The sequence below is a fragment of the Siphateles boraxobius genome, unplaced genomic scaffold (assembly GCF_051911475.1).
Source record: "Siphateles boraxobius isolate OS27281-9 unplaced genomic scaffold, OSU_SipBor_1 1, whole genome shotgun sequence".
NCBI lineage: Eukaryota > Metazoa > Chordata > Actinopteri > Cypriniformes > Leuciscidae > Siphateles > Siphateles boraxobius.
The window spans coordinates 11,964,176-11,976,061 of NW_027508699.1; the positions used below are offsets into that span (position 1 = coordinate 11,964,176).

General features: G+C 36.3%; 1 protein-coding gene across 1 annotated transcript; it reads left to right on the top strand.

Annotated features, from left to right (window-relative positions):
• Window positions 1-859: 859 nt before the first annotated feature.
• On the top strand, window positions 860-11,597 carry ebna1bp2 (EBNA1 binding protein 2). Its single transcript, XM_077208843.1, has 9 exons — window positions 860-1,067; window positions 1,222-1,305; window positions 2,061-2,236; window positions 5,471-5,594; window positions 6,754-6,843; window positions 6,928-7,003; window positions 8,863-8,950; window positions 9,667-9,832; window positions 11,094-11,597. The coding sequence occupies exons 1-9, from the start codon at window positions 993-995 to the stop codon at window positions 11,139-11,141; spliced, it is 927 nt and encodes a 308-aa protein (XP_077064958.1). The 5' UTR covers window positions 860-992; the 3' UTR covers window positions 11,142-11,597.
• The last annotated feature ends 289 nt before the right edge of the window (window positions 11,598-11,886 follow it).

An 11,886-nucleotide genomic window follows, 5' to 3' on the forward strand; every position in this document is an offset into this window, starting at 1 on the left:
TGTCTATAAATTTTGATGCAGAATTTTATTTTATCTTATCTCTTTGGGTAGGTACGCGAACCGAAAAATTCCACAACGGTTTATCTGTAGAGTGGTATAGGGATCCTCCATAGGGAGAGGCTAGTTGGCACTTCAGCACTGCATTGTCATCAGGTCCAGGCGAAAGTCCTTCGTCAGATCTGGAAACGGCCTGGATCCGGCAGGCTGCGGGAAAACCTCGGGATAAACAAAGACACTAAAATTAGCGTAGATGCCATTCTTCTAAATATGATGAAGAATGTCAGATTTTCCCATGTTGATTCCACTGTCTGTGGTGTAGGCTATTTTTAATAACACATTACATGACCTGCAGTTCAATGAAAATATTAGAGCGGGACCTTAAAGTTCACAAACGTAATAAAGAAATGTTTAAATTACACGTTTAACAACAAGTGGCTCATTTTACCTGAATTCGCCCTTTTGAAAGTATCGAGCAACTGCGCTCATAACTTGCAAGATGGATTTATTTTATCATGACTTAAAATGCTTACACAGCACACGCATTTTATACTTGTATTATGATGCCATGCTTTAAATTATATATATATATATATATTTTTTTTTTAAATAAAAAGAGCATTTGGCTATTTGTTCATATAATTATGATTTTGCAGTAGGCCTAGACGTCCCCTGACCTAGCTTCTCATTTTACCTGAATACTGAAGGGGCCTCTGACATTTAAATAACTATTGGGCTCAAACGTTTGTTATTTTGTTACATATGTTAATATAAACTTGTAAATTATGCACGTATGCCGTAAACTTACCATAAATACGAAAAAAGCAAGTCCCCCAGCAGCGGAACCATTCTTTGTCGTTTTCTGTTTCCGTCCGGATTATAATATTCCGCACACCCACAAGAAGCAGTGCTCTCCACACGTGAAGCGTTTGGATGCTGTGAAGTCCTCTGTTGCTGTATTTATTTGTCTAATTTCCTTTCTTTTTTATTTGATCATGGTAGAAATAGATGAGGATCCCCAGTTGGGGCTTGATTCTGACGAAGACGATGAGGAATTATCAGACGACGCGGTGAGAATTTAGTGCATTTCACGTGTGTTGTTTAGGCAGTTTTACATTAGAACACAATTTCATGCTACGAATTAACACAACCAGTGGTTAAGAAAATAAAATTTACATGTGCGTAATTTAATACACATTTGTGTCATTAATTTTCTTTGATCAGCTGCAAGAAGCTTTCGCCAAGGGTTTGCTTAAACCTGGAATGAATGTTCCTCTGGATGAGCCAAAGAAAGCCATCAACAATGTGGTGAGTTGACAAGAGCTGCTTGTACACATTAACATACATTACACATGACCAACACTTAATAACTCACATAATTTGTATGATAATACCATGTAAAATCTAACATGAAATAATAGGCACAAACATTTTAAATGGAACTGTTTACCGGACCTTTAGAATGTAGACAGAATATAAACAAGTAAAAAAAACCTTGCTTATATTTTAGGTTTTGTATCATATTTGATACATCAGGCTTTTATGGCTCATACAGCATGATTATTATGATCAAGGCTCTTGATCATACATGTGCTGTATAGTCTGTCATATAGGCTATATAAAATTATAATGAGAACATTATAATTGTGTGCATGGGACATGGCTTTTAATTGTGAGACTTTTGTTTTTGTAGTCAAGCTCTCAAAAATTATATAAAAAAAAAAAGATTTATATTTAATGGCCAATATATCGGTTATCGGCTTTGAAATATAAATAATTATCGGTATTGGCAAAATTTTTCATCTCTGTGCATCCCTACTGAAGTTGCATTAGTCCAGTAAATCTTAATTTTGAAATATTGCTAACAAGGCAAGTTTTTCTTGTTTACTTTATAAAAATCTTTAAATATTTCACAGCAAAAAGATACGTTTACTATAACCTGAAAGTGGACATTTTTAGAATACTAAAAGGCCTTTTACTTGCTAAAAACAGGCTTTATAAGGCTTAGTATATGAATTGTGATTTGTTGACAATCTAATTCATAATCAATGTTTTTCATTCAGGAGGGTTTGAAGAAATCCCTCGCTGAGTTTAAGAAGAGCCTGCCATGGGCTGAAAGGCTTGACCTCACCAACCTCCCAGCTGTTGATCTCATAGCAAAAGCAGAGGGAAAAGCACAAAAATCAGAAGGCGGTGAAGACATCAATGCAGAGGATGACTTTCAGAGGGAGATGTATTTGTAAGTGTAACTTGGTCATGTAGAACAAGGAATGCAGCTTGACTTATTTTGTGTACTTGTATATGATGTTATACCTTATTTATGGATGTTCCCTATTTGGAAATCACATGCCTTTATGAGAGTACCACAGTTTTAATTCTTGATGGACCATTTCTTTTTTTAATGACAGATACTGATATCTAGAAAGCTAGGAGGCTTATAGATGATATTCTGATATTCGTGATTCAATTTAATGATACCAACCAGCGTGTATGCAAAATTTCTGAATTAACACTTATTTTAAGCTATTTATATTATTTGTAAACAAAATGTCTGAACAGATGGCTGTGGTAATTTAGGGTCCTCTGGTGGTGTAGATTTTAAACGTACCTATTTTATACCTATAGAGCTGCACGATTAATCGTTAAAAGATCATAATCTCTTCAGACAACCATGCGATTTCATTCCTAAATGACAAAAGTCAGGAACATTCAGATCTGTCTAGCCAGAGAGAGCAGTTGTCATGTGTAGGTATGAAACAGTGTCTTCAAACATACAGTATCGTTATTTATGCGTTACAGATATTCATCATAATCACAGAAGTACAAGGATAAAAGTTTATAGCTCAGATGTAGGGGTGGGCGATATAGCCTCAAAATTCTATCACGATATTTCAAGAATATTTGCGATAATGATATTTATGACGATTTAGACATTTGTTTTGTTGTTGAAAATTTTCTTATGTTTATCTCGCCTAAATGTTTGCTCACTCATTGCGTTTTTACAATGTGGTAATTTTGTTGTTAAGAGTTTACACAACACAAGGAAGCTTGATTTCAATCTTTGAATTAAATGTTAAATGTGTGTAGGTCTAACACCAGTATTCAGAAATACTACAGAAACATAATAAAGTAATCAAATGTAAAATAACACAGTCTTTTAGTTCTGTTTCCTGATTAATTTAAATACATAGGCTAATAATTCTCATTCATTACAATTAAAGCTATCTTTTGTTGTTTTGACGACAACATTAATGACACACGCATAGCCTATGGCTGCTGTCACTTTTACAGCTAGTGCACGGATCCATTGCTGTTTTCATTATACTTTCTGTCACACTGTCAGATGCTTTTTATACATAACCGACTTGTGTTTATGAGTATACTTACCAAGACCGGAAGTTTTACACAATTTTGCGTTTTTCCCCCCATTAAAGCGATATAATCCGCGAAAAATAACTTTAGTTTCTCGCGAGCTGTAGGCTACTCTATGTATGCACGCAGTGCAACTCTCTCAGAGAGTGCGCGAGTAGCTTAGTGGATAGTTTAAAACCGCTTGAACGTTTAAACTGATAAGAATTAAGAAGACTTGAAAATTATAAACTTTAGTTACTGATGGCCCGATTGTGCAAGAGACCATTCAGTCATGTCCCGACTCCTAAACGCGCGCGAGAGAAGACGCGCGTCGGCAGCCCCGCTGAACACTCAAGCTGTTTGTGAAATTGCTAAATCGTCATCGGAGGCTGACAGGCTGCTCTCGCACTCAGACAGGTGTTGTTGTTGTGCGTGCTAGGGAACGTAAATGCGCCATACGTCATCGAGTCGCTATATCATTGATATCGCAATATGACACTTTTTTTATCATATAAAAATGTATACCGGTATTATCGTGGACGGTATGATATGGCACACCCCTACTCAGATATAAACACTGATGTCTACGGAAGAATAGAGCAGATCACTTTTTGAAAGTAAATGTCATGTGAAGGCCAAGTGTGGTAACCCATACCCGGAATTTGTCATCTGCTTTTAACCTATCCAAGTTAGTGCACACACATTAGGGTGAGTAGTGAACACACTTGTGGCTAGTGGATACCCACCCCAATGAAAGAAAATGTGTTTGTAATTTGATAGTTCATTCAAGAGATTCATTCAAAAACGCTGATTCATCAAGGAATTAAACAAGTGAAGTAATAAAGAGTTATTGAATCATTTATTCAGATTCGTGCGAAATTTTAATGTTTTATCAGACAATAACGAATCAAGATTTTGCTTTAGTATCATTTTTGGAACAATCAGGGCCGGAATTCGGGCAACAGCTTAGATTTCGGGACTGTCCCGAATTTTTCGTGACTTCTGGTCACCTTAGTGTTCAAGCATATTCTACCCCTTCTGATAGGGTATTCTCCACTGCTGGAGATACAATACGCTATAGGAGAGGGCCCAAATTCTCCTAGAGAATGCAGAAATGTTTATTTTCCTTGAGAAAAAATAATAATTTTTGGAAATATTGCTAAATAATATGTTGAATTTGTTGACATTACCAGTCTGTTAAACTCCTTTGACAAGTGTAAGAAATAAACACAAAAAGGATTGTGCATTGTTTCCCTTAGTACTAATTTTTATTAGTTGTTTTCATAATTTTTTATTGAATGGAAACCGAAACCGGAATCGTTTGGCGGAATCGGAACCGGAAAATTTCTTATTCCCAACCCTATCCAGAATCGTGCAGCTCTACTATTTATATTGAACGTAGTTTTCAGTGTCATGTACTTCGGTATATTAAAGGGTTAGTTCACCAAAAAAATGAAAATTCTGTCATTAATTAGTTACTCGCCCTCATGTTGTTTCAAACCATAAGACTTTTGTTCATCTTTTGAACACAAAGGAAGATATTTTTAATGAAGTCTGAGAGCTTTCTGTCCCTCCATTGACAGCTACGCAACTACCAGTTTTGCGCTTCAAAAGGTTCATAAAGGGATTGTAAAACTAATCCATATGAATCGGTTTAGTCCAAATTTTCTCACTTTATGTGACGAACGGATTTATTTAGTCTTTTATTTACATATAAACATTCATCAATGCACACATCAGTTATGGTAAACAGAAGCTCAAGCATGCTTGTTTGATGTAAGAACCAATGTGGTTTGTTCTAGCGCGTCAAGCAGGTTCGGTTGAGCTTTTGTTCATGTTCACAGATCAATGTATATGTGAATAAAAGCCTAAATTTAATCTGTTCATCAAATAAAGTGATCATGTTTCTTTAGAAAAAAATTAACTAAACCGCTCCATTCATGTGGATTAGTTTTTGAACGTTTTGAAGCATCAAAGTGTCAGTTGTGTAGCTGTCAATGGAGGGACAGAAAGCTCTTAGATTTAATTAAAAATCTTCATTTGTGGTCCGAAAATTAATAAAAGTATTTGGAACGACATGAGGGTGAAACTACCCCTTTAACTGTTAACTGTTGCGTTACAGCTACAGACAAGCCCAAGCAACTGTTTTATTGGCACTGCCAAAGCTGCATAAGTTCAAGATTCCTACCAAGCGACCAGATGATTACTTTGCAGAGATGGCCAAGACCGATCAGCACATGCAGAAGGTAAGAGCATGAGCACAACTTTTGGTCTATTGACTTGACTTGGCAACTCTGCTTTATAGAAATGTTTTGTCCACTACACAATGAGAGTATGAGAGCCAATAGTCTCTCAATCCCATAGGCAAGGTTTAAAAAAAAAAAAAAAACAAGATACACGAATGTGTGCTACCATTCGTGGGTCAGTAAGAATTTTTTTGTTGCTGAAAGAAATGAATCCATTTATTCAACAAGGATGCATTAAATTGATCAAAAGACGTGACAGTTGACATAATGTTGCAAAATATATCTATTTCAAATCAATGTTGTTGTCTTTCTATTCATCAAAGAATCCTGAAAGAAACATATCAGTAGCCATATTTCCATCCACCTTTTTTATGCTTATTTGGTATATTGTATAAAGAAATGCTGGATGGAAACGCCAAGATGCGCATACATTTTAAAAATGTGCTTAAAATATATTCCAGAAGTTTCTCATGATTTGCGTTCCCAAACACCAGCATCCAAACGCAAGATAACATGACACTGTTTATTGCGTTCCGTCTGTGTGCTCTGAGACGCAAGTCATTTGTGATAAAAGAGCCACAGTGATTTCCCCAATTGCAGCAACTTCCATTTTTATTACAAATGTTTTGTCAATTTTGTTCTTTTGAACACATGGGATGGAAACAGCACTTTATTTGCAAATGAGCTGAATTCCAATTTTGCGCATAAGTAAAATTAGCAACTTTGCATTGAAGCACAGCTACTGTTTCCACAGAAATATTAAGCAACGGTTTTCAACATTGATAAGGAACTAGCATCAAATCACCATAGAATGATATCAGAAAGATCATGTGACACTGAAGACTGGAGTAATGATGCTGAAAAATCAGCTTTACCATCACAGGAATAAATTACATTTTAAAATGAATTCAAATAGAAAAGTGTTTTTTAATTAAGTTACTGTATTTTTGATCAACTAAATGCAGCCTAGTTGTGCATCAGAGACTTTTAAAGTATTAATCATTTAAAAACATTTAAAAAATCTTACAGACCCCCAACATTGAGTAGATAATAATGGCAACAAGGGACGCAAATCTTCATCCAAGACGGATGAATAAAAATTCACTGTCAATGTCAGGTCATAATCTAAATTTTCCAGGTTTTTGTTTGTTTGTAAAAGGTTAGAAAAATGCTGCTTATTAAGCAAACAGCGATGGAGAAGTCAGAAAAGGCCAAGAAGCTCCGAGAACAGAGGAAATATGGCAAAAAGGTCAGCTTTTCTCTCTAAATTATGTTTTTAAGGTTTGTTATTGGGTGCTGGACAGACATTTATTTTAAATCTCTGGCTCTACAGGTTCAAACACAGGTGATTCAGAACAGGCAGAAACAGAAGAAAGCAATGCTGTCAGCTGTGAAGAAATATCAGAAAGGTACATTTTCATCAGAGCAACATGTTTTCACTTTATATCACAGTGGTGGGCCGTCCGTCAGGGCCAGCAAGGCCTTTTCTGCTGGCCTATTACACTATCAGAATCACTGACTTGCACTTCAAACAATTTTTCCTTGAATGAATATTAAATGATTCCCAATAGTCCATTCTCAATTTCATAGCTTTTCTCTTGGTTGCGCTGCTTCGAGTAGTGTATGTTTATGTTAGAGCTTTTATCCAATCATATTGCAGCCATCATATGTTGCCATTAAGGGTGTCGGATCGAAATTAATTCACAAACTCAAAAATCGATGCCACTATATTTGAGTAGCCCCCATTTCGCGCCCGTGATGGAAAGTTCGGATCCTTTACTGACTCTATTGTTCAATCTCGTTCATCAAAATTAACTAATCTTTTTTCTAGTCATTTCAGGGGCTTTAAAGGTTATACTTTTAACAGGCAAATTCCCCGAACACATCCAACGCAATCTTGATCATATTCTGAATTAAGAAATCATTATAATGCAGTTAAAAGTAATTTACAGGGAACATTAATAATTACTTGACCTTCCGAGTCTTTTGTTCATTTGTCGCGTGACAGAGGCAATGAACGGATCGTTCATGAACGACTCATCACGGCGCGGGAAAAAAACACACGTGTTGAAAGGCTGTGAGTCCTCTAACCTTGGATTCTATGCCCGAGCCCGAACTTGGCCGGAATTTCCCGTCACTATCCTCGGGCCGGGCTCTTGATCTATAGACGTGCACTCCCAACGCAATAGAGTGCGGTGCGGGACTAGATTTGATGGCCGAGTGCGAAGGCGGGCGGTAATGCACTCACTCTGTGTGTGCGGGAGAATAAAACGATTCGCGGGACTCCCGCAAACTAGAAATATCTATGAATAAAACATATATAAACTAATACATTTTTTTCATCTGTTGCAGAAAAGCAACAAGAACAACTAAAACAAAATAGAAACGATTTACAGGCCAGAGTTTCTATTTATAACATGTTTGCAGTGATGAGCGATTTAGCCAATCACAGACATATGTGTTGATTTCTTGAACGCAATGACCAATCAGAAGTATTTAAGATAGACTCTCCTCACCGCTCAAAACGGACTTTTTGTTCAGTGTTGAATTCTGTAAGCTGGCAAATCCTCTAATTATAACAAACAAAGTGTAGGCTAGATATTATGAAAGATTCATTGTGCAGTCAGCTTCACTGATAATAACAGAGATGTGTGAGATTGCGATGAACTGATGTCAGCTTTTTAGGAGCAACAGCAACCTGTGCTTGAAAAAAAAAAAATCTAGAATCGAATCTAACCGTGACCTTAGAATCGAAAATGTAATCGATTCGAGGATTTGGAGAATCGTGACACCCCTAGTTGCCATGGCCAAAGAAATCTGCCTTGAGGCCTTCAGAATCAATAGTGCTGGCGCCTGTAACTTCAAATGAATGGCAATGAAACTGTTGCTTTAACCAATCAGATAATCAGTTAGATTTTAACAGCCAATCAGATTTCGATTTGACTGCATTGGGGCATCTAGCAGGCGTACGATAACGTCGGCATTTTCACGTCCTTTGATTGGGTGGTCAGAGCGCGTACTATTACTGGTAGTCAGAGGCTGAGCTAGCTAACCGCATCTGTAGCGAACTGCGTAAACTAAAATATATTCCTGTAATACATTCATACTATTGTAACGTCTGACAAGGGACTATTGTAACCCTTGAAGGACAAGACAAGGGAGGCTCCGTTTCTGAACTTTTCCTGCCATATCATTGCCAAGGTTATCTGAGCAAAGTTTTATTTTTCTTATACTAATGGAGAATTTTCACTCATTGTTTGTCGTACAGGAATGACAGATAAACTGGAATTCCTGGAAGGAGATCAAGATCCGAAACCGAAAGGTCCAGCAGCAAAAAAGCAAATAAACAAAAAAAGGCAAGCATTGACTTTTGATATTTGCTGTTTTTTATTAGTATTATAATTCAGCTGTTCAAACTGTATATTGAGGTTCTTTTTCAACAGGTTACAGAGAACTGATTTAAAGACTTGAGGGGCATTACTTTGGGTCTTCATTTTATGGCAAAATATTTAGATATGTGCTGCTTAAATGTGCCGTTTTGTAACTGTGTGTGTGTGTGTGTGTGTATATATATATATATATATATATATATATATACATTAGGGTTTCAGACTAACTTTGAAGCACTTGAAAGTGTTTGAATTTCCCTCAATGAATACTGTAAAAACATTTGACTATTTCTGCCATAATACCATGGTTACAGTTAGCATTACTACATTAAATCTATGGTGAATCTTGGTGATTTGTGGACTGGAAAGCTTTCTATATCTTTTTCGTTTATGGCACATTGTTTCTCCTGGTTTCCACGTCAGCACTGTTTGATTTGATATGGTTTATAATGGAGTTCTGCACTGAATTTGAATGCTTCTCACTAGAACGGTCTGCGCATCACAAATGGTCTTTGATGTTTCTCATATGCAACAGAAATTGCAGCTCTTATCAGTATCAATCTTATTAGTTGGGCAACGTAGAGGTGGCAACCAGTTAGACTTCAAACTAATTACAGTCAGTCTGGAGCGCTATTATTTATTTTTATTTATTTGATGTTAAATGTTTGTCCTTCTGTCTTTAGTCCTAATGCTAAGAAGAAATACAAGGATCAGAGGTTTGGCTTTGGGGGCAAGAAGAAGGGCACCAAGTGGAACACCAAAGACAGCCATGACGACGTTTCAGGATTCAAGGCCAAAATGGCTCATGGGAAAGGTGGGAAAAGAAGCGGCAAAGGAGGCAAGACGAATGTAAGTGGTTTTTTATTTCATTTTTTTTTTAGGCTGAATCTGTTAATCCAGATACTTTTGAAAATTACGTTTTTGTCCACCAGCATTTTCCAAAAGTTTCTCGTCCACACTGAAATGTCAGAAAATGCTAAAACTATCTTGTGTAAAACATAATAAAAGTTCACTGAGAGACCGGGGTCCTGTTGCATAATCTTAGCCACTTTGTTGCGACTGTCACTTGAGAACTAGTCTGACCAACTAGCAGTTAAACAAGTAATCATCTCAGTAATCAGTCTTTCTTTTCCTATTCAAATTAAACCAATCTTATCTTTTATGTAACGGACTTCTAAAAAAGTTAACAGTCTTGAAGAAAAATTAATGACTAACTTTTAAGACTAGTCTAAGCAGTTTATGCAACCGGCCAAAGACAATAAAGGTATCATGCTGTTCCTTTGGATGATTCATTTTATTAGCAAAATATCTCACTGTTTACTGTAGTCCAGGTCGCACTCAATCACTATTTTATGTATGGTGCAAAACACAATCGTCCTCATGTTTTGTTGCAAGTAAATTTGTCAGTCATCTTTGCAGGAATGTAATGTAGATTGTACAATGTAACATTTATTTTTAGCAAAACAGGCGCATACCAGGCACATACTGGTATAAACATGGATATTCATTGATACAATATGTATAACATGACTAGTCGTTTTCAAAGTCGACACTACAACGCGAACACTGCTTTTTTAAATTGATTCACTTGGGAGAGCGTCTTCAAAAAGCTATGGAAGCTTGGTTCCGCCACGGAATAAAACAATTTAAAAGGTTTTTGCGAGTCAATATCTTGCGATTGTGACTTTATAACACGCAATTGTGAGTTATTCCGAGGTAAAAAAAAAAAAGATTGTTTTTCTTAGAATATAATTTCATATTAGAATATCAATTGCAAATTATAAAGTTCTGACTTTATAACTTGTAATTGTGACTATCACGCAATTCTGACTTTATAACTCACGATTGCGAGTCGCAATTCTGAGAAAAGTCTGAATTGTGAGATAGAAAGTTGCAATTACCCTTTTTCTTTTTCTGTGGCGGAAACAAGCTTCCATAAAAAGCTCCTTTTTCGCAGGACAAAAACACGTCTCAGTGTGGATGAAAGACCAAAACGTAAAAAAAAAGAAGTTTTCAAATGTATCCAGATTAGTGTATATGTAGCCTAATTTCTATTGTTTTGTTGTAACATTTTTAAAGACTCCATGTTTTCATCTTTCTTTTTATATAGAAACGGCCAGGGAAAGAGACGAGAAGAAAAATGAAGGCACGCAAATGAGCTGTATCTTCCCATCAGTAGCTCTGAAATGGATTGCCCCATTAAAAAGACTTTTTTAATCTCCTCTATTTCTTATCACTTAGGGGAAGTCAGGGCTCTGTTCTTTTTCCCCCTGTCAAACACCTTTGTATATTTCAAAAGACTTGATGTTACCTAAGGGGGATTATTTCCGAAGATTTTTTAAATGTTTGTATTTAGCAGACTAGTGTTAACATCCCTTCAGAATGGTGCCACTGGAAACCATTTATGATCACCATAACATCATAATTCTGAAAAGTATACCATAGATTTACATTATTTTGCCTTTTTAATTTTTTTTTTTTAATGAAGAGACAAACAGTGACTGTAAAACTAGTTTTACCTAGATGTCCTGATCCAGCAAGCTGTACTCTCTTTTCGCACTAATGTTTGTATTCGCAACGGGAATAAACATACTGCTTACATTCTGTACACAAATTTGAATTTGGCACTCGCTGGATCGGAGTTTCACATTCAGCAATGCTCCGTGCCAGAGGAGCTCATTAATATTCATGAGATTGTAATTAGTTTATCTGCCCACTGGTCCTGGTTGTAGTATTCTGACAGTGTCGTTCCTGTGCCGTCTGGGTTCAGATAAGCAAATTAAGTGAGAATGTTCATCCCGGGAATCTTAATGTCTTTTTTCAAGAGTATAAACGGGATCTCTGAGATGCAAAGTAGAAAATACTGATTTAAGAGTCGAGATCTTGTTTGCTTGAGTTTTACA